The sequence below is a fragment of the Chelonia mydas genome, chromosome 6, assembly GCF_015237465.2.
Source record: "Chelonia mydas isolate rCheMyd1 chromosome 6, rCheMyd1.pri.v2, whole genome shotgun sequence".
Taxonomy (NCBI): domain Eukaryota; kingdom Metazoa; phylum Chordata; order Testudines; family Cheloniidae; genus Chelonia; species Chelonia mydas.
This window is the reverse complement of record NC_051246.2, coordinates 120,955,668-120,980,736: the sequence shown is the minus strand read 5'-3', so window position 1 is coordinate 120,980,736 and position 25,069 is coordinate 120,955,668. Positions and strand designations below refer to the sequence as shown.

Below are 25,069 nucleotides of genomic sequence, written 5' to 3'. Positions count from 1 at the left end.
ACCTTATAGTGCATTCATCCAGCCCATACTTCCTTAACTTGCTGACAAGAATACTGTGGGAGACCGTGTCAAAAGCTTTGCTAAAGTCAAGAAACAATACATCCACTGCTTTCCCTTCATCCACAGAACCAGTAATCTCATCATAAAAGGCGATTAGATTAGTCAGGCATGACCTTCCCTTGGTGAATCCATGCTGACTGTTCCTGATCACTTTCCTCTCATGTAAGTGCTTCAGGATTGATTCTTTGAGGACCTGCTCCATGATTTTTCCAGGGACTGAGGTGAGGCTGACTGGCCTGTAGTTCCCAGGATCCTCCTCCTTCCCTTTTTTAAAGATTGGCACTACATTAGCCTTTTTCCAGTCATCCGGGACTTCCCCCGTTCGCCACGAGTTTTCAAAGATCATGGCCAAGGGCTCTGCAATCACAGCTGCCAATTCCTTCAGCACTCTCGGATGCAACTCGTCCGGCCCCATGTATATTCCATATATTTAATTATTCAAATAATTTATTAAATCTGGCTGGTTACAAACAAATACTGTTGTTAACTCCTTAAAGATTACAGAAATATTAAATGCCGATACAAGTATAGCAAAGAGTACAATCAAATCACTTACTTCCTTTTGGAGAGTTCCAGCTTTCCCGTTATTTTAAGTTCTAATTCCATTATTAGTTGTTCGGTTCTTTCTTTCAGTTGTGCTATCTGAACTTTCTCATTAAAAATAGTCTATTAAAATTAATTTAGTTAGTACTGATACACAATATTTCCATAAATAGTATTCACATTATTCATTTACTGCTACTTTTTTTCTTTTTTAAAGACCATGTAATTTTTGCATATGATTTCTGTGTAACTTTTTAATATTTATTCTGAAATGTCACAAACAAAACTATTAGCCAATATACAAAAAAAAAGATATTTAAGGTACTAGTCAAGCCAGTGCTTTTCTATATTTACTCTATTTTATCACTAACAGTGTTAATAAACCGAGTCACAGTGGTAACCAAAAGAGATTTAAAGATCTTTGAGCTACAAACTCTATCCTCTAACTTGTCTTCACTGCAGAGTTAACTTGAATTATAATTTGAGTTTAGCCCCTAACTCAACACCTGTCCACACACAAAAACCTTAACAAGTGCAGTAGTGCTTTTAACTCAAGTTGGCTGACCCATCAGGAAGTATGAGCCGACCCATCAGCTGCTAATACAATCACTCTGTGATGCTCATGTGTTATTTCACCATGTCTACCCTACAGGGTCCTGTAGCAACATAGCTGTGCCAGCACAACTCCATAGTGTGCTCGCAGCCTACAGCAACAGAAGGAATTTTTCCGTCACTGTAGAAACATCACCTCCCCAGGCAATGGTAGCTAAGGCCATGTCTGCACTACAGTGGCTGCGATTCGCTGCTCCAGGCCAATGGGAGCTGCTGGAATCGGCGCTGGCACTGGCCTGGAGCAGCGAACCCTTGGCCTGGAGCAGCAATCGGCCAAACCTGCGGATGTGGCAGGTAAACAAACCGGCCTGGCCTGCCAGGGGCTTTTCCTGCTCACGCGGCAGAACAAGTTTGGGAACCACTGTGCTATAGCAATACTGGTATAATTCCCCCATGCGGGCACTCTATTTCAGAACAAAAGTGACTTTATTATGGAATAATTACTGGTTAATAATGCCGGTTAATTTCCTCATGTAGATAAGTCCTTAGCTCTTTCATTCTTTCTTCATAGAAACTGGTCCCTCCAGCCCTCTTCTCTCAACTCCCTCCAATTTGTCTAGCTACTAAATTCAAAGTTGATGCCCTTTACAGTAAAAATTTGCATTGAAATAAGAACTCTATTGCAAGAAGCTATTTTCTCCTTACCGCTGTATTTTGAGCTATCTCAGACTGCACAGCTGATAGCTTTTTGGACAATTTTTCAAATTCATCCTCTTTTCCTGAAGTTTTTGCCTTCTGAAGATCAAGTTTTGTTTTCATCTCTGCGTTCTACATTTAAAAATATAACCAGTTTTACAAGCTACTATGTATTTCTTAACTAAAGAAGAAAGTCTCTATATTTGTAAATAGGGCAGTCTCTGGAGCCTTTCAATAAAAATTATACTAGAAGAAAAGAACTTTCTACAGGGGCACTGTCTATAATTTGTGTGTACAAACCCTACAGGAAAATCCTATTAATAATTCATTAAAATACAGTATTAATTTAGGCTCTGACCCAGCAAAGACTTACGCACATGCTTAGTTTTATATGCTATAAACAGTCCCACTAACTTACATAGGACTACTCACAGTGCATAAAATTAGGCACATGATTAGGTTCTGGCAGTACTGGGCCTATAATTTGTTCTACAGAAAAATATTTTTGTCAAACTAAAAGACTATAACATCCTTTAAGAGGTATTTTATGGCATTTTTCAAAACAGAAATCAAGAAAGACAAAATATAAAAGCTATAAAATAAAGATATTTTTCTCCTTTCTCTCTCCTCATATTAAAGTAATTAAACATGAGTCAGAATTCAATAGGCAATTTAAGAGAATATAAGAAATTGTGTGTATATATATACATATATATGTATATAAAAGCTCTTATATTCTCTTAAATTCTATCACGTGTGTGTGTTTTGCACACCCTCTCCAATATAAAGAGTTTGTTAGAAGTCACTTTTCTGTTGTACTGGTATGAAGACATAATTTGACTCCATGAGAGGAAACTGTGTAAAATCTTTAGCATAAATATTATTATGATTTATTATTTGTATGATCATAGTACTAGGGAGCCCTACTCATGGACCAGGACCCCATTGTGCTGGGCACTGAACAAACATCAACATTTCAGTATAATTCCTAAAACCATTTCAGTTTTGCAGCTATATTAACCTGTATACGTTTATGAGTCTGGAGTACAGTGCATGATATTTACCTTTCTAGCCCACATTTCTTTTTCATCATTAAATATTTTTATTTCTTTAGCTAGAACATCTTTCACTTCTTGCACAGCATTCGTTAGGTTGATTATTTCTTGTTCTGCATCCCTTTTTTTGTTGCAAAACTCATTTAAAAGTATATTTGTGTTAGCTTTTTGTGCCATCTGCTGGTTCAGTAAGGCTACAGCTTCTTCATGCTGGACCCACAGCCACTCTTGCTCCTTACTGGCAAAAATAAATCAGAGACAGATTATACTGCATACCTGCCATAAGGATTAAAGTCCTGGTCCAAAGCCTGCGGAAGTCAGTAAAAACACTGCAGTGTAGCTCTAGACCTGAACCTTTATTTTCTACCTTTCAATACAGTAAAGCTTACATTCATGACTCTGACAAGTATAGCACCATATAGATATAAAATATAGGTACAGTAGTGCATATAGAATTGCCTGTCATTAAGACTATCTAAGCCTGTCCATTTTAAAGGTTAATTTTCAGTTGCTTATAACATTCTCAAAGTTTTACTTCTTCAGGTGTGAATATTTTCTGAAAGTTTAATAAAAAATAGATGAACTGTTTTCCAAAACAGAAGGAATGAAAAGAATATCAGCTTTCCTGCAGTAAGAAACTACGCTATGATCTCTTTTTGAACAACTCTAGCTCCTTGGCAGAAAGTGACAGGAACATAAAATCTGGCATGGACAAAGCAAATGCCCCTACATCTCAATGGGACAATGTGGAAGAGGAATCTCCATGAGGGGGTGTTTGCAGAGATTTTGGCCTGGTCTACAATTAAAGTTTATACCAATATAGTTATGTCACTCAGGGATGTGGAAACTTCACACCTCCTAGCCAAGATAGCTATGCTGACAAAATCCCCAGTGTAGACACAGTTGTGCTGACAGACAAGGGGGTCTGTTGGCATCACTAATGTTGTCTGCAGAAGTGGTGTTCCCATACTGGCAGAACTCCTCCTTCTGTCATTGTATGTTGCATCTATACTAGGAGATTATGCTGACACAACTATGCATGGTATTGCCCCCCAAAGCATTAGGGGACTATCTCAGCATAAACACCTAACTCAAGAGCTCTCTCCCACAGGTGGCGATCTGGGGCTGCAAATTTAAAACTATCCTTATTTCTGACTGTCCTCTGATATTCACTGTTGCAGGCAGAAGGCTCTCCCTCTGCCGCTGTCATCATAGCCAGATCTGCAGTCACTTTCCCATAAGCCAATCTATCATTACAGCAAGGGGCAGATGGCATCAGGCTCAGGCAGTGACAGCAGCTCAATAAACAAGATCTTCAAAAGCAGGGCTGCTACTGCAGCAAAGAGCTGCCTAGAAGATTTGCAGCTCGCTGCAGAAGCGAGGGACAAGCACTGTTCACCAGGCTCCGATTCCATTTCATTTCTCCTTAATACTCTATCAATATGATTTACTGAACCTTGAAGCTAATACATACATACCACATAGCAGCATTCTGTGTTTCACAAAGGATTTGTTCCTGATTCAGTGATTCGATTTCACACGTGATGTTTTTCAGTGCAGTCTGTAATTGATTTATCTTAGCAGTACTGGATTCACGGGCCGCAGCAACAAGAGCTAGAAATATAACATGTGCAGTTGTTGCAAAAAACCAAACAAACCTGTATAACAACAATTATTTTCTGTAATCTTTAATGCATTATTGTAGGAACTGTCATCTATAGGTCCCCAGCTGCGATTCTCTTACTTTATTTATATTTTGTCTCCCCACTTATATTCTCAGAGTCGGTTAACTTGACACTACCTTCCAACTCCTTGGTAACCGTTTCTGGAAGATTCTGGAGTTTTAAACGGAGATTACTATTTTTTATAGTCTCCTCTTCTAGAAGTTCAAGGGTATGTCTTCTTAATTTTTCCTGACAATTAACAAATAGATGATCACGTAAAGGTTAGATTCAACCTCAATCACTTAACAGAACAATATGTGAAAAAGTGCTTTGGGGCTTCTAAACTTTTAATTCTCCCCCTTTATACATGGCTACCCTAGCCTAGGCACTCCCACCCTCCAAAAAACCTTGTCCCATGGAGGGCTGGCCAGAGCCATGTTGGTGTGGCACTCCAGGCTTCTCATGTGGGACAGTCCTTAAAGGGACAGACCCTCTCCCCACTCTAAAAGCTGTGTTGGGGGAGCAGCTGCGGAAGAACAACATTGTTGGGGCAGATCCTGGCTCTCAGCTTCTGTTTTGGGGGGGGGCATTATTTAAATGTCAGAAAAAAACCCTCAAATCCTGGGCTGGCACACTGGCAGGTCAGCTCCTGGCTATGAACCACTAGGGTGTGTGTGTTGGAGGCACCCTTAAATAGGCACCCATCAAAGCTAGGCTGGAGTCACTGCTGAGAGGAGCTCTTAAAGGGGCAGACCCCCCTGAAACTGTATGGGGGGGGGAGAGGGTTGGATCAATGCTGTGCTGATACAGCTTCCAGCTGGAGGTGGGTGGGGAAGAGTGGCTGATCCATAAATAAGTGGTGACCTAGACGATTGTCTACAAGACAATTAGGTGGTTGCCTAATGCCTGACCTGCCTTTTTGTGCCTTCCCTTCAGTTTTGCTAATGGCTATCTTCACCAGCCTAAGCAAGATGGAAAGAAAAGAGGTAGCCCAAGCCCATTCCTCAAATACTCAATTCTACATGCCTACACTTACACCCAGTACACATTGCTCTCCTTAAGTGTAGAAAGACTGAAGACCTGGCAATAATATACAAGAAACACAATGAAAATATGAAGCTTTCACTGGAGAGGAATTATAGCCTCAATTAGCAGTAAAAGTGAAAAAGAAAACACTTTTACTGAACTGAGCTAGTGACATAAAAATAACTCATGAGTAAGCTGATTAATAATATGAATAAGGCTAAGATTTAGTCACGGGTATTTTTAGTAAAAGTCATGGACAGATCACGGGCAATAAACAAAAATTCATGGCCCATGACCTGTCCATGACTTTTACAATATAAATACCCCTGACTAAAACTTGGCAGCTCCTGGGGCCATGGGGTGCTGCTGCCCTGGGGAGCCCCAGAACACTGTTGATCTGGGGGGGTCCCAGGGACCAATGGCTAGCTCCTGCACTGGCCGAAGGGGCTGACTGCCCTCAGCCACTGGCTACTCCAAGGTCCTGGTGTCTGGGCGCTCCCCAGGGCTGCCCCCAGGACTGCTGCTCAGGTACTCCCTGGGGCTGTTGCCTGAGGCCTTCCAAGCAGCGGCCAGTGGGGCTGGCCTCAGGGCTGCTCCAGCAGCAGCCAGAGCGGCTGGCTGCAGGGCGCCCGAACAGCTGGCCCTGAGGTCAGCCACAGCAGCCGCAAAAGTCATGGAGGTCATGGAAAGTCACGGAATCCATGACTTCTGCAACCTCCATGACAGAATTGCAGCTTTAATGATTAATTACTGAAGAGGAGGGTTGAAATAGGTGAGTTAGAGTAGTAGTGAAGTGGGAAAGGAGAGTTTTATAAGAGATTTACATTTACCAGCAGATAAATTAAAGAGATTTTTTAAAACACATTTTATTTGAAACCACTTTGGCTTTAAATGTCTACCATGTCCTTATGACAGATGCCAATCTCTATGAACAGCCATTCCCAGTTAAGAAATATCACTGATGACACCCTAACCATGCACATGGGAGTTCTCATCTCTCTGTAGTGAAGGACACTAAGAATTGCTCCAGGAAAGAGTGCATTGGGGTCAGAGGGAAAAACACCTAGGTCAAAATTACTTATTTGCTTTATTTTTTAATACAGGCTTCTCTGTAGTGCTCATCACTGTAGTATCTGGGCAACTCACAATCAATAATGGATGTATCCTCACAATATCCCTATGAGACACAGAAGTATTCTTCTCATTCATACAGATGGGATTAAGTGAAAGAATAAGGCTCTTATCCTCCAAAGAGCCCCTCACAAGCAGACTTGGCACTCATGTGGAGCCCCATTAATTTCAGTGAGGTTCCACCTACACAAGCTCGTTGCAAGACTGGGGCCTAAATCACTTGCTCTAAACCAAAACAGGAAATCTGAGAGAGCGCTGGGAACCCAGATCTGGAGTCCCAGTCCATTGCATTGACCACAAGAGCATCCTTCCTCTCTTGACTTCAGTGCAAGTGCATACACTTATGCAAAGTGTGGACTGGTCCTAGTCCTAGGGAAGTTCTCCAAAGCACTGGCAGCTCTAGTCAGGGTCCATGGGTGCAACTGCACCCACAGACATCGAGCCCACGTGTGCACTTCCATGACTGCATCTCATGTCTCCCAACTGGCACCCAGATCCCTTCTCCTGCCAGAACCTGCAGCAGCTCCTCTCAGTGCCAAGCAGTGGCGGGAAGCCTCGAGACAGCAGGAAGGTATAAAGGGTGGACAGGGAGCACTCCTGCTTGTGGGGAGCATGGCCAGCATCCAGGTCCAACTCTGCCTTCCTGTCCCTCCTGTCAGAACCCACTACAGCTCCTCTCAGTGCCATGGACCAACAGGAAGCCTTGAATAAGCAGAGAGCACTAAGGATTTAGGTGTGGGGGCAGAAGGGGCAAGTCAGACTGTTCTCCTTGTCCAGCCTGGCAGGGAGCTGTGGTGTGGGGAAAGCGGGGGAGCCTGTGCCATTGCCGCTGGGGCAGGGGTACCTCATTAGTAGGCTCCTGCCCACTCCAGTCTGCAATGGCAACTTCCTTACATCCTGTGGGGAGATGAGAAGGGGAGCAGGGCTGGATGTGGAGCAGAGGGAGCAGGAGCAGGGCTGGATGTTGTCTAGTACACCCATTGAATTGGGAGCTTACATCTGCCCCTGCTCCAAAGTAACAGAATCCCACATTTTCCCTGGCTGTGTGATTTGTCTTGGTAGGGTTGGATTAGTTGGGTTATATTATTAGGGCCAAATTGTGCACATTGCAAAGTGCATGCACAGCTTCCACTGACTTCTTCAGCTGGAGTTGTCTTCCCTTCTCTGATGGGAGTATCTGACCTTCAGAGCAGAAAGTTGCTTACGATACAACAGTAAAATATAAATTTCACACATTTCACACTGTAAATCTTTCTCATGTACAAGTGACTCTAAATACTTTATACTTTCACGTTTTATGTTACCAGTTTCTTAATAGCTTCAACAGCATCTTCAAGGTGCTGCACAGCTTCCTCACTGAATGCATACGCTTCATTTTTCAGTTGTATTTCTAAATTAAAAACATTGTAAAATTAAAAGCTTCAAATTTTTTCCCTTAACCTTAAAATTATATATTCATACCGCTACATTATTTTATAAGTGTTATTCTGAAAGAGAAGGCTTTATTCCAAAACTATTTGCTAAATTGATTACTTTCATGGTTCTAAACTAGGGCAGCACCTTTTACATTCCTCAAATTAAAGACATAAGAAATTAAGTATAAAGTTCTAGGGGAACATAGCATGACAGACATGACAAAATACTGGATAAACCTTACTGAACTAAGTTAAACCCTACTGTATTAGGCTTAAGTAGTTTAGGAGTTCATTGTATTAAAATGCAAAGGTTTATGTATTATTGTGAGACTGTACGGAACTTTTTTAAGAAGAAGACACGATTAATGCAATATTTGGGAAGAATTATGATCTTCAAAGAACTGTTTGGGACAATACATATGAATCTGGTTTCCTAGGACAATGGTTCTCAACCAGGGGTCTGGGGGCCCCTGGCGGGCCATGGGCAGGTTTCAAGGGGTTTGCTAAGCATGGCCAACATTAGACTCACTAGGGCTCATGGTAGAAAGCCCCATCACCCAGGGCTGAAGCTGAAGCCTGAGCAACTTAGCTTCATGGTGCCCCTGTGGCGTGGGGTCCTGGACAATTGCTCTGCTTGCTACCTCTTAACAATGACCTTTTCGATGCAGAAAAACAGTTGTCATGGCACAGGAGGGCCATGCAGGTTTTTATAGCATGGTAGGGGGGCCTCAGAAAAAAAAATGTTGAGAACCCCTGTCCTAAGAGGTACTCGGGATGCCTTTTGAAGCTACCCCCCGGAGAGGTTCACATAATCTAGTTCAAACTGGATTCTCCAGGGACCAACAGGCAAAGAAAGATTTTTGGTTAAATAGTCTGGTAGTAACCTGATCCATAGCCTTCTTTCTGATCCAGCAAATGGTCAAGACCTCTGGTCCACAGAGGGCCCCAATCCTTAAGGAAAAACTGGAAGGACTTTGGTCTACTGAGGTGCCATAAAACAGGGGTACTAGTTCTGAGCTGGGGCTGTCATGAACTTGTGACCACAAAATGGAGGCTGTCTTCACTGGGAAAAAAGGTGTATTCTTAACTCTTAATATTTAACTCAAAGTAAAACCCTAGGCTCTCCCATATTCTTTATTTGACCTGCTAACTTGGGTGAAAACTACAAACTACCTTGTCTTCATTAGAATTTTACGTCAAGTTAGTGGCCTTCATGCCAAGTTCTAACTTACGCCCTATGTACCCCACTGTTGTCTCTAGGTCCGATTCTAACGATCTACCACTTTTATGCCGGTGTAACTCCTTTGACTTGAATTAAGTTGCTCATGATTCAACCAGCGTAAGTGAGATCAGAAGGGAGGTCTATCAGATATAGTTGGCTTGCATGGAGGTAAATCACAGCAAAATTTGGCCCTGCGCTATAGGCCCAGCAGTAAGCAGCAATTAGAGACAAGTTATTTCAACAACAACATTCTGTCATCGCAATCTCTTTACCACTTGCAGATCAACAGATCTGTGAGCTACTTTCCCCAGAAACATGATATATGTAGGGCATACTGTGCAAAAATAAAAATCAATGTCACTAATTACACTGCTGCTTGTCAAGTCTTTTCTTGATTTCTCTTTACCTTTTTCCATTGCTTTAATTCTGTCCTCTCTCCCAGATTCCCTCTTGATTTCTTTTATTTCTTTGGTCTTCTCTTTCTCCCTCATTTTTACTTCAAAAGCTAAAACTGTCCCCTTTACAGGCCATTATAATGTATCCTTCCTATTCTGTGCTGCTGTCCTTCCCTTCCCTCAGTATGTCTTTCCTTGTTTCCCCACCCTCTCTCTCTGCTTTCCATGGTGGTGGCCTCTCCTCTTGCATTCCTCTTGCCCACCCAATTTTGCAGACAAAAAGGCTGAGCTAGGAGGCCCATTGGGCAGGCCTATAGGCAGCTGACTATGAATGCCAAGCCCTGAATGATAGATCTCTAACTTTATACGGGAAAGCTCTTTATGAACTGCTGCTTCCAAATCCTTGGGCAAAAAAATAAAATAAAAAAAATTCAGCCATTTATTATCTGACTCAATGCATCTGCCAGTTTTCTGGCATACTTACATTCAGGACCATTTGTTAAATGGGATAGTGCCCACTTACAAGGTGGTATGTAGTTTTTTTTAAAGGAAGTAAATCCCAGCCAAACACAGGCTTAAGAAAGGGAACCTGCAAAATGCAGAAAAGTACTCTTTATTCACAGGAAAATTCTGCTGATGACAAGGCAATATATGCAGATCTCCATCCTCAGCCCCCTTCTTTGCTCCTCCTATACCTTATCTCTGAGTGAATCTCATCCATAATCGCAGCTCAATTACCATCTTTATGTTAATAATTCACAAAAATTTCTCTCCCCTCTGGACCCTGAGTCTATCTAAACCCAAAATCTCATTCTGTCTTTCTGACATTTCCTTACGGATATCCAGCTGTCAAATGAAACTTAACATAACCTATTCTCCCTCCCCACCAAAGACCTCTACTTTCTCGATCACAATCATCCTTCCTGTTACTCAAGAACATAATCTTGGCTTCCTCTTTGACGTGGCCCTGTCCTCTGACCCTCACACACAGGCTGTGTCTAAAACTTGCCACTTCTTTCCTCCACATCTCCAAAAGTCGACTTTTCTTCTCATAAGAGCAGTCATACTGGGTCAGACCAAAGGTCCATCTAGCCCAATATCCTGTCTTCCAACAGTGGCCAATGCCAGGTGCTTCAGAGGGAATGAACAGAACAGGTAATCAAGTGATCCATCTGCCCACATTGCCAAAATTCTTGTCCAAGACCTAACCATCCTGTGCCTTAACGACTGTTATCAACACTCTGACCTCAATGCCTGTTACCTCATTCTCCTCAAATCCGTTCAAAATGCTGCTGCAAAGATCATCTTCATGACTCACTGCACTGACTATGCCACATATCCCTTTTAAGGCTCTCCATTGGCTCCCTGTTTCCAGTACATCAAACACAACCTTTTTATCCTTACTTACAAAGCCCCCACCTTTGATAGTTTAGCCCCTCTCCATGTAACTGTTCTGTTATCATAATGTTGACTCCCACCTTCACTCTCTCAACAACACCAGCCTTGATCTCCCAATTCTCCCCTTTTCTGACATGCTCTTTCTGCCAGGCCGCCCTTTACACATGAGAAAAGCTCCCAATCAAAATCCATAAAGTTATCATCTTGTCTTGCTTCAAGTCCCTCCTCAAAACTCACCTCCTCTGTAACGCATATGGTAAATTGCAAAATGATAATGGCCAGGCAAGTAGAGAGCTGTGATCACTTCTACTGGCTAAGCATTTTCACATCCTATTATATTTATATGTTACGCCATCTCATGCCACTCTGACCCACTTGTTTGTCTCATCCCTCTGTTACATCTTGTCTTTTAGACTGTAAGCTCTTGGGGCAGGGACTGACATTTATTATATATTTGTATGGTGCCTAGCACAATGGGCTCAACCTGGTTGTCAGAAAGCCCTGCCTCAAATCTAAACTAAAGAAACCTACTCAGGGATAACAACGAGGATATGCAGCCTCCATCCCCATTAAGTCCTTGAGCTCTCAGCTGAGGCTATCAGTGGTAAATATGTTATGACACAGACATCTCACCACAAGGAACTAGTCCAAGACTAGCAATTCATGTTTTTCATTGGGCACTAAACAGGTATCAGACAGTAACAACTTTCCATCACTATCAACCAGAGTCAGATTTGACTAGCAACCTAAAGGAAAAATGTTCCATAGCCCATTACCAATCACTAGAGCTGTCTAGCCCTCCTGTACTATTGATTTTTAAAATGAATCCAACAAAAGGTTTCCACAATTTCCCTTGTAAGGTATTCCACAGTCTAATAAAACTTGAGTTTGGAATTTCTGCCCCCAATATCTAATCTATTTTTTTCTTTGTTCTAGTTAATTCCATTACTCTTGGCTATACCTCATTGCTTACACTATTCTAAAACAATGCCTCTCCCTAGATAGTGGTTAATCTTTCCTCCTGAATCAATTTCTTCCATTCTTATTTATTGCAAAACCTCCTTTCACTAAGGCTTTAGCAGCAAACTCCTGATTGCTGAAGTTTCCCAATGTCGTATCTATCTTCTAGCCCTTTCTGTTGTCCCGAGAGTGCATTTTATTTCTTGTGACAGATATAGTGATAAATGTGTTTTCAGATGGCAGATTTATTTTCCAGGCCTTTCGGGAGCACCACAACCAGCTTCTTGTCAGATATCGCCTGAACAAAATTAACATTCAAGTCAGTTCAAGGACTTTCCAAACTCTTAAGGCCCAAAAGGAAAGATTCTGTATTTTGAGTGTTTGTCAAAGTACCTTCTTCCTTCAGATGCCATGCCATGTGCTCATTGCAGAAGCTCATAGGAGACCACAGGCATCTGTCTCACACCACCTGTCTAGCACCTGAATGCAATATTTGCCCAGTGTGTGAAATGTGTTCACTTCTCCAATGTATCAGCAGAAATGGAGGTCAAAGAAGGATTCTTTGCCATGTATGGTTTTCCCAATGTGCTAGTGCTATGTGTAGGTACAGCGGATTTTACACATGTGGAAACATTACCTGTTCAAGAAGATTTTAAAAGAATGGTTTGCAAAAATAAGAAGCAGTAGAACAAGATGAGGATCTAGGGACCTAAACAGATCATGTCATATATGCTTGCCAAAAAGTCTGAGTCCCACAGAGAAACCAGATGGTTGTGTATGTGACAATCAAACCAAAGAAATGTATTGTCTACACATATTACCCACCCCCACAAAATGCTAGTTGCTGAAGGATTAGCAGCTTTCTGATTTACATGCCTATGGCAGTCACATTAATAGACAGACACCTCCTGGGTCAAGTAGGAACAAGACAGCCCATAGCAATGACAGACAAATAATATTTTAGTCATATTTTATAACATATCTGAAATAATGTGTAACTGATACTTTGAATAATACCGATTTTCAAAATCCAGCCCTGTTACCACAATGAGCTCTGCATAGATACAGGGGTCTGCCCACAGGAACCTCATAGCAGGACAGGGGTCTCAATATGCCTGCCATAGTGTGGGTATATCTGAACAAATACATAGTGTAAAATACATATAAAGCATCCCAAGTATATGCCTCCCAAGGTAGCTTTTCCTACTTACACATGAATAAAACTCTACAAAGGTTGTCCTGTAAATAACATTGGCCCAGAGAATACCCTGTGGAAAAACTTGTGGGATGGGAATGGGGCAATTGGGGGTTGAATCCTCATGGAGTTGCCCCAAAATCCATCTGGGTGGGGAAGGGAACCCCAGATCCAGAGTGGGATGAGCCATTGTTTCACCCCCCTATCGCAGCAAATTACCCCCTCTGGATCCACAGGAGGCAAGAGACATATGCTCGAAGAGCTGTTCCCCTGTTCTGCCTCTGGGACCCCCAACTAGCTGGCAGTGGGGCTGGACAGGAAGACAACTCACCCCCATCCCACTCCCCTACCCCTTTCCCAGCAGCAGGGCTGCTCTTGGTCTGGATCCCACAGTGGGGCTGGAGAGGGGGGCAATTTACACCCCAGTGTCACTAACCCCGTTGACCTTCAGGACCAGAGATAGGGCAAATGGCAACTGAGTATTATGTATTATGACAGGTTTCAGAGTAACAGCCATGTTAGTCTGTATTCGCAAAAAGAAAAGGAGTACTTGTGGCACGTTAGAGACTAACCAATTTATCTGAGCATGAGCTTTCGGGCTCATGCTCAAATAAATTGGTTAGTCTCTAAGGTGCCACAAGTACTCCTTTTCTTTTTGCGAGTATTATGTAATCACCCTTTGCTCTGGGGCCATGACCAGCCCGTGCCCCTCCCCACAGAGCCATGCCCAGCCCGGTGTCCCCTCCCGCCCCAGGAGCCGTGCCCAGCCGGTGTCCCCTCCCCCACAGAGCCATGCCCAGCCCGGTGTCCCCTCCCGCCCCGCCCCTACAGGAGCCGTGCCCAGCGGGTGTCCCTCCCCCACAGAGCCATGCCCAGCCCAGGGTCCTTGGCCCAGGAGTCGTGCTCAGCCGGTGTCCCCTCCCCCACAGAGCCACGGCCAGCCCAGGGGCCGTGCCCAGCCCGGGACCCCACCCAGGATCCACGCCCAGCCCAGCGTCCCGTCCCGCCCCAGGAGCCGTGCCCAGCCGGTGTCCCCTCCCCCACAGAGCCATGCCCAGCCCGGTGTCCCCTCCCGCCCTGCCCCTACAGGAGCCGTGCCCAGCGGGTGTCCCTCCCCCACAGAGCCACGGCCAGCCCAGGGGCCGTGCCCAGCCCGGGACCCCACCCAGGATCCACGCCCAGCCCGGCGTCCCGTCCCGCCCCAGGAGCCGTGCCCAGCCGGTGTCCCCTCCCCCACAGGGCCATGCCCAGCCCGGTGTCCCCTCCCGCCCCGCCCCTACAGGAGCCGTGCCCAGCCGGTGTCTCCTCCCCCACAGAGCCACGGCCAGGCCAGCCCAGGGGCCGTGCCCAGCCCGGGGACCCCACCCAGGACCCACGCCCAGCCCGGTGCTCGCCCCCGCAGCGCCCTACTGGGGCCTCCTCAAGCGACCCCCTGGCTCCCGCCCCGCCCCGCTCACCCACGCCGTGCAGGTGGCTTAGGGCCGCGAGCGCCGCCCGGGCCGGGTCCGGGTCCGGGGTCGGGACCCCCCGGCAGGGCGCCTCCATCGCGCCCGCAGCCGGCCCCTCGGTTGCCAGGGGAACCGAACGCCGCGAGGCCTCGGGCGGCCCCTGGCGGAGGCCGGGCTCTGGGACTCGAGGGCGGGCGTCGGGCAGCGGCCTTGGGGGCGGCTCCCCAGGGCCAACAGACGATGCCGCCAGCCTGGGGCGGACGGACAGACAGCCAGGTTAGACAGGCTGCGCTGCCAGCCCTCATTGTTTTATGGCAAGTGCGCTGGCATTGTGGGAGGGCAATTTCCTTTCTGAAGTGACAAAGCTCTTAGCTCCTGTAGATTTGCCTGTGTCTGAGCCACGGTTAATTTCCCTCATCCTTAATTGTATATTCCCAGACCCAGCCCAAACTCGTTAAGGTTGAAAATACATATAAATTAATTTGAAACGACAGCATTAAATATCGCAATTTTTAAAAAATAGTCTAAAGCGATGACATTTGGAATTAAGGTTCTACCTACAACCTTAGTGCGAACCCTGTTCTTTATTATTGTAATGCATGTGTTAAGAACCAACAGTCAGGTGCCTCTGTATGCACATTGTCTTTTTAATGATGTATGAGGAAGATAAAATAATAGTGGGTAATTTGCAAGAAGTACAAGTGATGAAGAGGTTTTAACCGGCTTTGAATTATGTTCTTAATTAGCAATACAAATCAAAAAGGGAACAGTGGTGGTGATCATAGCTAGAGACATACAAATAAATGAATAATGACAGATTAGTTAAGAGGTGGGTTAAAATAGGGCTAGTGAATTATTTGAGGGTTTAATAACAGATCTGAATTAGCCCACGAGATGAAAAATAGACTAATAACAAACCCAAACTACATTTAGTGCCAGTTAAGGGGGCATCAGGACATACTCCATCCACCCCAAGCTTTAAAAGCACGGCAATAAGAAGTTAAGGAGAAAGACTTCAACATTATTACGTAGCTAAGGCCCTTTGTTTTTCTGAGGGGTGTGTGTGTGTTTGTTTGTTGGTTTGTTTAATTTCCCTGGAATTTATTGGCGTTTATTCAAAAATGTTAAAAAAGGGTGACAATCAGTAAAAGCTGAAAATGAAGGGCAGTGGGGTGGAGGGGTGCCTGGTACTCCGGGGGGAGGGGGCGGCGGCAGAGGGAGGATACTCACCGCATAGTAGTTGAGAAAGTCTTGCAGTGGTCTGCCAATCTGGCTGTGAACCCATCCCCCTGCACTTCTCAACTGCATAGAGGAAGCAGAGGAGGCCATGCTGAAGGTCCAGGACAGGAGGGGAGTAAAAGGCTGCACCCTGTGAATATTGAGCCCCTGGACAGAGCTGACCCTGGGGCCATGCTTAAGGGCTGGGATCAGGACGGGTCTCTGCTTTTTGAAACCTTGAAGTACCTGTTTGTTTGTTTTTTTTACTTTCACTAGTGCATTGAACTCAGTTGCCTCACGGGATGAGCTTCTAAACGCTGCAGGATGTAGGGAAGAAAGGGAATGAAGGAGCAGATGTTCCAGCCCTGGAAGTGCTACATCTGCCAAATACCGGACAGGGAGATGGTGGAAGTGACACCACTTTGCTCCAGCCATTTTGTGAGTATTGCAGCTCTACCTCTCAGCGCAGTCTACCTACTTAAGTGTTCTAAGTTTGCTGACTAGAGACAAATTAAGCTGTTGCTCTACTGGCAACTGTTCTGTAAGTATGTTTATTTTATGCCTGGGGTGGTGTTTTATTGTTCTGTGTAACATCATTATCAATTACATATGTCATGCTTCTTCCAAGTTAGCATCTGTGGAATAATCAAAAATTAAATTGGGTCTGAAACAGCTGATGTCTAATTTGGAAGCGTAGATTTTTAATGTAAAGAAATCTGACATTAAAGTTGCCTCCACTACCTAAGAGAGAAGGTGTCCCATTCTTTACAGCCACATCTATAGATTTCAGAGTAACAGCCGTGTTAGTCTGTATTCGCAAAAAGAAAAGGAGTACTTGTGGCACCTTAGAGACTAACCAATTTATTTGAGCATAAGCTTTCGTGAGCTACAGCTCACTTCATCGGATGCATACCGATGAAGTGAGCTGTAGCTCACGAAAGCTTATGCTCAAATAAATTGGTTAGTCTCTAAGGTGCCACAAGTACTCCTTTTCTTTTCACATCTATAGAGTTATAGATATTTAGGGCCTGATTCTCAGTTACACTAAGGCCATTTTACACCACTCTGGCAATGTTAAAGGTCTGTAAAGTGGGTACCCACTTTACAGACCTTTAACACTGGCAGAGTGGTGCAAGTGGGCCATAATATAAAGGGGAGTTAGGCCCACTAGACCAAATGATTCTGTGACTTAAACAATGACATGAATTGGAAAAGAGTCAGTCATAAGGGGGTGTAAGTTGTAATATTGAACCAGTTTGGTATTGAGTGAGTATGAGAAATGAGTGTGACTTGCCCGCCCAGGGTCCGAAACTGCATCAGGAAAAGCAACTAATGGGAGCATATGCCATGAAGTGTGGAGGGGCTATTTTGTAGTACAATGTTGTTAAATGCTTTTCCCGTTATGCAGCCCTCTTCCATCCGCTTAGCATGTCAGTTATACTCACGTTGCACTCTTCCTGAATGCCACATTGGAGCGAGTTACATCACATTTTTATTGTCCAACCCTCTTAGGCCCTATGGACAATGTACACTAATGCAGAAGCAAGTAATGACTCCGGCTCATGGGAACTGCACCTGTTTTAATGACGTTAACCAATTCTAAATTTGGGCCATTCCGTATAACCCAGGACTAAACACTCTGTCAGTGGAATGAGACCAGGGATGAATTTGGTCCCTGGCATCTCTGTAGATCTGATTGTATCACCCCTATTTTTCTTCTTTATCCTGTGGTATCTGAGATGCTGCATTTCTGCCAGACCCATGGGTGAAGGGCAACAAGGTACATGCCCTGTGCTAGATTTTCATGTGCATGTAAACACATTTCTATGCACATACTATTGCAGATGCATATTTAGAAGCTACGACTTAAATCTTGCTTGCATTTTTGCAGAGGATGAGTGACAGTTCATCAAATATTTCTGGTTCTATAATGGGAAAAAGAGAGCAGACTGGAAAATGAGCAGAAAGAAATCAATAGGAGAAAGGGAGGCAAATCAGTTGGCTGTAACAAGGATGCTGTTGATAAAGGACTAGATAGAGGTTGGCGTTGGTATAGCAACTAGGCCGGACATGGCCAGGCAGGGAGTAACCTACTTCACTCCCTCTGCACAAACATGAAGGCTGCCCAGATCGTTGATTAGGGACATATGTGAAGCTGCCACTCGTCCCTGAGGTGGATGAGGAAGGAACAGAACAATGGCTAGAAGTGGATTTAGGTGGGTGTACAGCAGGAAGTGAGCTGCACACATCTGGTGCCCGCAGTAAAAAACTCTTTCTCTGGAACAAGAGGGGAACAACTGTGACGCTGGTAAACTGCAGTTTCTCTCAGGCCTCACACACTCTCCCCTGCAGAGGATTGTGATCTAGCTCGGATTGACAGCAGTTGGGATTAGGCAAGATTGTGCTGCTGAGCGAGAGGTGGCTGATTTGTACATGTGGCACCTCATGGGCATGTTTGCGAGCCAGAGGTGTTAAACCTCTAGTTCTTATAGCTGTCTGGCTAGAAGAGTCCTGGCAGCAATACGTGAAGAAATGCCAAGTGAGGCTTCGTTTACAGCGTGCTCAAACAGAAACGCTGAAGACTAGGAAGTAGAAAGTCAGATAACAGGGAAATAATGAGCAAACCCCAGCACATACAGGAATAATTAGCCATTCCAAAGAGGTTTATGAAGAAGCATCAGCCACTCTCAGCTGCCTTACCCCCCACTCTGACTGGTGGAACAAAGCTCTTGGCACAATCTCCACCTGCACCTGAGATCTCTTCCTTTGGACGATGATATTGTAATGATTAGTGTAGAGTATTACCATACACCAACCCTCTTTGGGACTTTTATGGGACCTGCATATACAGTCCTCAGACCCCTTTCCTGTTCCATTTAAGTTGGAGGGGAAACCCCGGAAGGATATTAAACAGTGAAAACGACAAGGAGTCCGGTGGCACCTTAAAGACTAACAGATTTATTTGGGCATAAGCTTTCGTGGGTAAAAAAACACTTCACGAAAACACCCATGAAAGCTTATGCCCAAATAAATCTGTTAGTCTTTAAGGTGCCAGCGGACTCCTTGTTGTTTTTGTGGATACAGACTAACACGACTACCCCCTGATATTAAACAGTGATGTAGCGCCCCCTCTCCACCTGGTTACCTCCTTTAATGCCAACCCACTTACAGGTCTGGGTTCTTTTGGATCCCGCCACCCACTCAGCAGGGTGTATCTTCTTTCTTTTTTCCTATGAAATTATTTGGTGGTGCCTCCACCCCCCTCGTTCCTTCCTGGCAGGGTCACCAGGGCAGCTTTGGCGGAAAATTCTAACTACAGGGTAATCCCCACTTACTTGCCAGATTATTGGAGACTTCCAAGAAATAACACAAACCCATACAATATATTCAACACAATAATTATATTAAACAGGAGACAAATACAACATAACAGGGAAAAACACTATTTTTAGGGTCACTGGTGCCCACACTGAAAATACCTGTGACTTGATGTAGCAAATGTAAAATTAGTGTCCTGTTGGTATGCGTACTTTGCTGAGGCCCTTGATGACCTATAACCACAAAATTCTTCTTTGCAGTGGTTTAGCAGTGTGGCTAACTGGGTTCAGTACAGCCCAAAGGACTCACAAGTGGGAGAAGGTGGTAAATCCCCTCACAGGTGTAATATGTAGCAGGTTATAAAATCCTCAAACACTTACTCCCTAGCTCGAGGACACAGTTCAGGGAGTAGGGGGTCCCCAAAACAAATTCCCTGACTAACTAATTAAAAGATGGTGCACTTACAAACTCCATGAATGATCCTCAGGTTCGAAGATGACTTTGGACTCCTCAGTCACTGCAGAGGGGCTGCTCTCTGCTGGCAGGGATTCTCCTTAGGCAGGTCCCAGGATTTCCCCTCACCACAAAGAGGTGCAGGGCTCAAGGTGTAGGTTACACAACTACACTAACATCCAAACTGTAGCCTCCTAGCCCAGCCTCCAGACACACACTCAGCGGGCTTCCCTGGACTAGCAGACGGAGCAGAGCTGACCATAGGTGACTGGTCTCACCTAGGGAGCTGGAGGGTGAACTCAGCCTGGCTGGGGAAGTTTCCCAGCAAACTCTACAAATTGGGAATTATCAGTGGGGAAGGAAAAACCCAGCTGAGCGATCTGCTGTCAGGTCCCTAGAGGCCTGTTCTCAGGGGGAACCCTGCATGCAGGCCTGGGACTCACCAGCTCCCCACACAGCCAGTCCTGCCCTTTTCCTGGCTGGCTGCAGACTGACTCCAAAGTGGCTTCTCCCCTTTTCTCAACTCCCTCGAAGGGCCTCTCACTCCCTATTGGTTGCTGGGCAGACTCTGAGTCTGCCTTGGCTCCCCTTCCCTACCAGGGACTGTGTGCCTCTCCCTGAGCTGCCAGCAGACAGGATCCCAGGAATCTATGTAATTTCTTTGTGGGTTACAGTGAAAACAACTAACAAATCCTGCAGAAATCAATGGAAACCACTAGCATGCTTCATTGCTTCTACTCGGTGCCTTTGCTATTCTCCTCCCATTCCAGCATGGCGGAGACAAGTCCTGTTACTGCTCCTCTGCTTAGCCAAATGGAACTTGTCCGGCAACAGCTGGACACCTGCCAGTCTTAGCAACCCTGTTGGAGCTCGCAGCATCACTTTCCATTGCTTCTGTGCTCCACAGGCCGTTAAAAGGTAAGTTCCTTGAAAGAACATTTTTCTGTGGTGGGGAAAACAAAACATTAAAAACAGCTGAGGTGAGAAAAGGGGCCGCTGGGGACTGGAAGTTACCCTGGGCCGATGTCTGGCACTTGCCATACTTGATCCACTGGGCCTGGGTCAAGAGGAAAGGCTGATAGTCTAAACGTGTGAAATCTTGTGTCCCACCAGGGCTAGAAATGTATGTTCCACACCATTTGAAAGTGGGAGGGGAAGAAGAAGGAGGATAGATCAGCGATTAACAGACCAGTACAGCATGCTAATTCCCTCCCAGTTCAGAGACTTTCCTGAACTAATGTGTTTTATATTCCTGCTATCTTGAGATTAATATTAGAAGAGAAGAGGAGGAGTAAAAGAGATCAGAAAAGAGCTTTGAGGCAAGTAAATCTGCAGGTAATAGAAAAGAATATTGTGAGTACAGAAAGAGCTAGGGAAGCAGGAATATTTTTAATTTTGGCCTATTTCAAGGGCCAGATCTTCAGCTGGTGTAAAGCAGTGTGGTTCCACTGGTGTAAATTGCCCAAGTTGTACTGATGAAGCTCCCCCATTCACCTGCTGACAACCTGGCCCATAGAATTTATAGACGATATGACCTGAAAGAAAGGAGTATGCAGTTTAAAGGCACACGTCCTATGACTGTCATGGAGGTAGGAGTATTATAAATTAACATTCAACCCCATGTTTCCCCTGATTCCAAATCTCTTTACAAGGATTCCACTACAATGTACTTTTTTTTTTTGTTCCCATCACAACTGGACGCAGTGGAGCATGCCTGTAATCCCAGCTACTTGGGAGGCTGAGGCTGGTGGATCGCTTGGGTTAAGGGGTGCTGGGTTGCGGTGCGCTATGCCGATCGAGTGTCTGACAGCCTGGCCAGTAGGTGGCTGAAGGAGTGGCTAGAACAACATGAATGATGTGTTGTGTTCGGTGCTCTCTTTGTGAGGGCTGATGGACCGAATGATCAAGGTGCCCATCACCCCAGCACATGGGCTTGTTACATTGATTGAAATATAGCAGAATATTGGACAGTATGAAGCACAACTTTCTCTGCACTGTCCGAACGAATCACAAATAACTTAGTGGTGACCCATATCCAGCCACGTGCTTTACCAAAAAGCTGCAGTGTGTATAACTCTCTGAAGGTCAGTAACTCTGTATTCTGGTGGATCACCAAAGGAAGTAAATTTCACAGCAGCTGAAAATGCACTATCTTCCATTCCTAAATGAACATATGTAGGAGCTGTCTGCAATAGCATCAGCCACCTTCGAGGCGGTGCACAGGGAGAGAGACGCCAAATCCCAGAAACCATGTCAGACTTTAAGTATCTTGCTGAACCGGGGTCTAAACACACGCCTAACTTTAAGCATGTGAGTAGCCCCACTGAAATCAGTAGGACATATGCTTAAATATGTTGCTGAATCCAGGCCTTAATGATTAGAACCAGCACTCTGAATAGCTTCTAGAAGCAATGGGAAGCCAGTGTAATTCATGGGGCTCAGGGGTAGTGTAATTTCTTTAAAGTTCCCCTGATAAGGAGCATGTAGAAAAGAAGAACACTAGAATCCCCATTTCACCCTGTCTGAGCTAACTCCTAGGTTCCTACTCTCTAGAAACCCTGCAACATTTGTCTCACTTACCAATCAGGCTTGTCTGCTGTTGTGTTTTACTTTGAATGTAAAAGAGGGATAGAAATGAATGGAGGTAGTAGACTGGGTACTCTGAGCTCCTCTCATTCCTAAAAAGAAAGGAGTACTTGTGGCACCTTAGAGACTAACCAATTTATTTGAGCATAAGCGTTTCGTGGCTACAGCTCACTTCATCCGATGAAGTGAGCTGTAGCTCACGAAAGCTTATGCTCAAATAAATTGGTTAGTCTCTAAGGTGCCACAAGTGCTCCTTTTCTTTTTGCGAATACAGACTAACACGGCTGTTACTCTGAAACCTCTCATTCCTGTAATTCGTGTCATTAAGTGTTACAGCACATACAGTGTTATTTTGGGCAGCTACATTTTCAATGTGAATAGCTCAACACTGCTTTTGCACTGCATGATTTTTTTCTACTCATTAAAAAAAACAAAAATCAACAATATTAAAACCCCCAAAATACTGCACCATGAACCTGATCCTGGCATGGGATCTGCTAGCGTGGACGCCCTGCCCAGAGTCTCATTGACTCAATAGTCAGATACTATGGTGATGCTCATGGTACAGACCTATAGAGAAACAGGTCTCCCCAGGAACACAGGGGTTCTGTGTTAGTAGATCCATTGAAGGACTGAGCTTGTAGGATTTTTCAGAGAATATGGCTTATGGAAACCACAACATGGAGACTTTTGATAAAGCTGGTTCTCATGGTCACAGGGTGGCATGGAAGGAATTGGTGTTACTGCAGCTGGGTAACAATGTAAAAGAGAGATGATGGTTTCATAGGTCAGTGGTCTCCAAAGTGGGGTGCATGCGCCCCAGGGGGTGCACAAGACAATCCATTGGGGGGCGCAGCAGGAGTGCCGCCGCCGGAGGGGGAAAAAAAAAAAAAGGGCGGCCGAAGGAGCGCTGCCCTAAGATTGGCCAGAATGACACCCCTGGCACATGCTTCCTACGCTGGTGCTTGAGCCGGCCCTGCGAGGTATCCTGGGGAAGAGTGGGAGTTCCACAACGCGGAGGGGTTGACAGTGGCGCCCTCACTTGTTTGTTTGCTTTCAGCGTATTGCGAGGTATTGCAGTTTACGTGTGCCCGGTTAAGTGGATTTATGGATTATATTATCTAGTTTTAACTAAACTAGCCCTCACAAAATGGACAAGGGGCTTAAAAAGATTCCTGCAAAGAAACCGCAGATTGAAGATAATACTAATAATGCGAGCACAAGCGAACAACAAGAAAATGGCAGAGCTGACAGTTCTCCTACTCCTAGTACAAGCTCTTCGTCAGCCACATTACGAGGTAAAAACAATGACAGTCTAATCAGATCTGAAAAGAAGTCGGCCAAAAAAATTCAAAATTATCAAGAAGACTATTTGAAATATGGATTTACATCCACTATCGTTAACGAGGAACCTCGCCCTAAGTGTATATTGTGCCTTGAGATATTAGCTAATGATAGTGTGAAGCCATCACGATTAGCAACACATTTAAAAACTAAGCATTCGGAATATGAAGACAAACCTCTACAATTTTTTCAGCAATGTTTAAAATCATGCGATACTCAATCCGGTACTTTACAAAATTTCACAATAAATGTTTAGAAGCCTCTTTTGAGGTTTCTTACTTAATAGCAAAAGACAAAAAGCCACATACCATTGGGGAAACACTTGTTCTTCCTGCCGCGGTAAAAATGGATGAAATAATACACGGAAAACAATATGGTGACAAACTAAAATGCATTCCTTTGTCAGCAAATACTGTTGGAAGACGCATAGAAAACATTGCTGAAAATTTGAAGAAACAAGTATTAGAACAAATTATGCAGTGTGGGAGGTTTGCTATACAGTTGGATGAAAGTACAGATGTTTCTAACATGTCTCCGCTTATGATATTTGCTAGATTCTGTTTCAATAATGAAATACACGAAGAACTACGTTTTTTGTGAGCCACTAAAGGAAAGATGTACCGGAGAAGATATATTCTCAACAGTAAATGACTTCATTAATAAAAACAATGTTTTATGAAAAAACTGTGTAGTTTAACCACTGATGGAGTGGCTGCTTTGACTGGAATAAAGAAAGGATTCCAGGGTAAGATTACAGAGACAGCACCACACGTGAAATTCATTCACTGCATCATTCATAAGCAAGCTATTGCAGCAAAGAAGTTGGAGCCAGAAGTGCACAAAGTGCTACAGGATGTCATCGATGTGGTTAATTTTATAAAAACAAGAGCTCTAAATAGTAGAATCTTTACAATACTTAGTAATGAGATGGGGAGTGACAATGAAAATCTTTTGTACCACACAGAGGTTTGCTGGTTATCTCACGGCAAAGCGCTTAAAAGAGTTGTCGAATTTAAAGATGAGTTACAGCATTTTTCTTTTACAAAAAGACAAGTGTTCCAAATTTGCTGACCTTTTCTGTGATGACAAGTGGCTGTCAGTAGTACGCTACCTAGCAGATATTTTCAAAAAAAATAAACACACTTAATCTGTCCCTGCAAGGTAAAGGTGACGTTTTAACAGAGAGAGAGAGAAAGTAACTGCTTTTTGAAAGAAACTCATGCTATGGAGAGAGCATTTTGAAAATGGATGTTTGGAAATGTTTCCATCATTATGTGATTTTGTTGCTGAAAACGATGTAAGTGTGTTACCTTTAAAAACTCTATCTGCACACTTAAAAAACTTGGAAACAGAATTTTCTAACCTGTTTAAAAATCTTCCAAATGAAGAG

At 44.3% G+C, this 25,069-nt stretch overlaps 1 protein-coding gene and 1 long non-coding RNA gene across 2 annotated transcripts in view; one reads left to right on the top strand and one right to left on the bottom strand.

The window, feature by feature from the left end:
- The window catches only part of LOC102947769 (coiled-coil domain-containing protein 175), a 45,937-nt gene extending 29,942 nt beyond the window's left edge, over positions 1-15,995 (bottom strand). Inside the window, exons 1-8 of the mRNA XM_043549394.1 lie at positions 15,991-15,995; positions 14,770-15,011; positions 8,032-8,117; positions 4,708-4,819; positions 4,385-4,520; positions 2,916-3,144; positions 1,861-1,983; positions 617-726 (exon numbers count right to left, since the gene is read on the bottom strand). Of these exons, the coding sequence (XP_043405329.1) occupies positions 617-726; positions 1,861-1,983; positions 2,916-3,144; positions 4,385-4,520; positions 4,708-4,819; positions 8,032-8,117; positions 14,770-15,011; positions 15,991-15,995 (1,043 nt within the window). The remainder of the gene's footprint in view (positions 1-616; positions 727-1,860; positions 1,984-2,915; positions 3,145-4,384; positions 4,521-4,707; positions 4,820-8,031; positions 8,118-14,769; positions 15,012-15,990) is intronic.
- Positions 15,996-20,533: 4,538 nt separating this feature from the next.
- LOC122466299 lies at positions 20,534-24,319 on the top strand. Its single transcript, XR_006291707.1, has 3 exons — positions 20,534-20,667; positions 23,396-23,633; positions 24,234-24,319. It is a non-coding gene; the product is annotated as an uncharacterized LOC122466299 (long non-coding RNA).
- Positions 24,320-25,069: the final 750 nt, after the last annotated feature.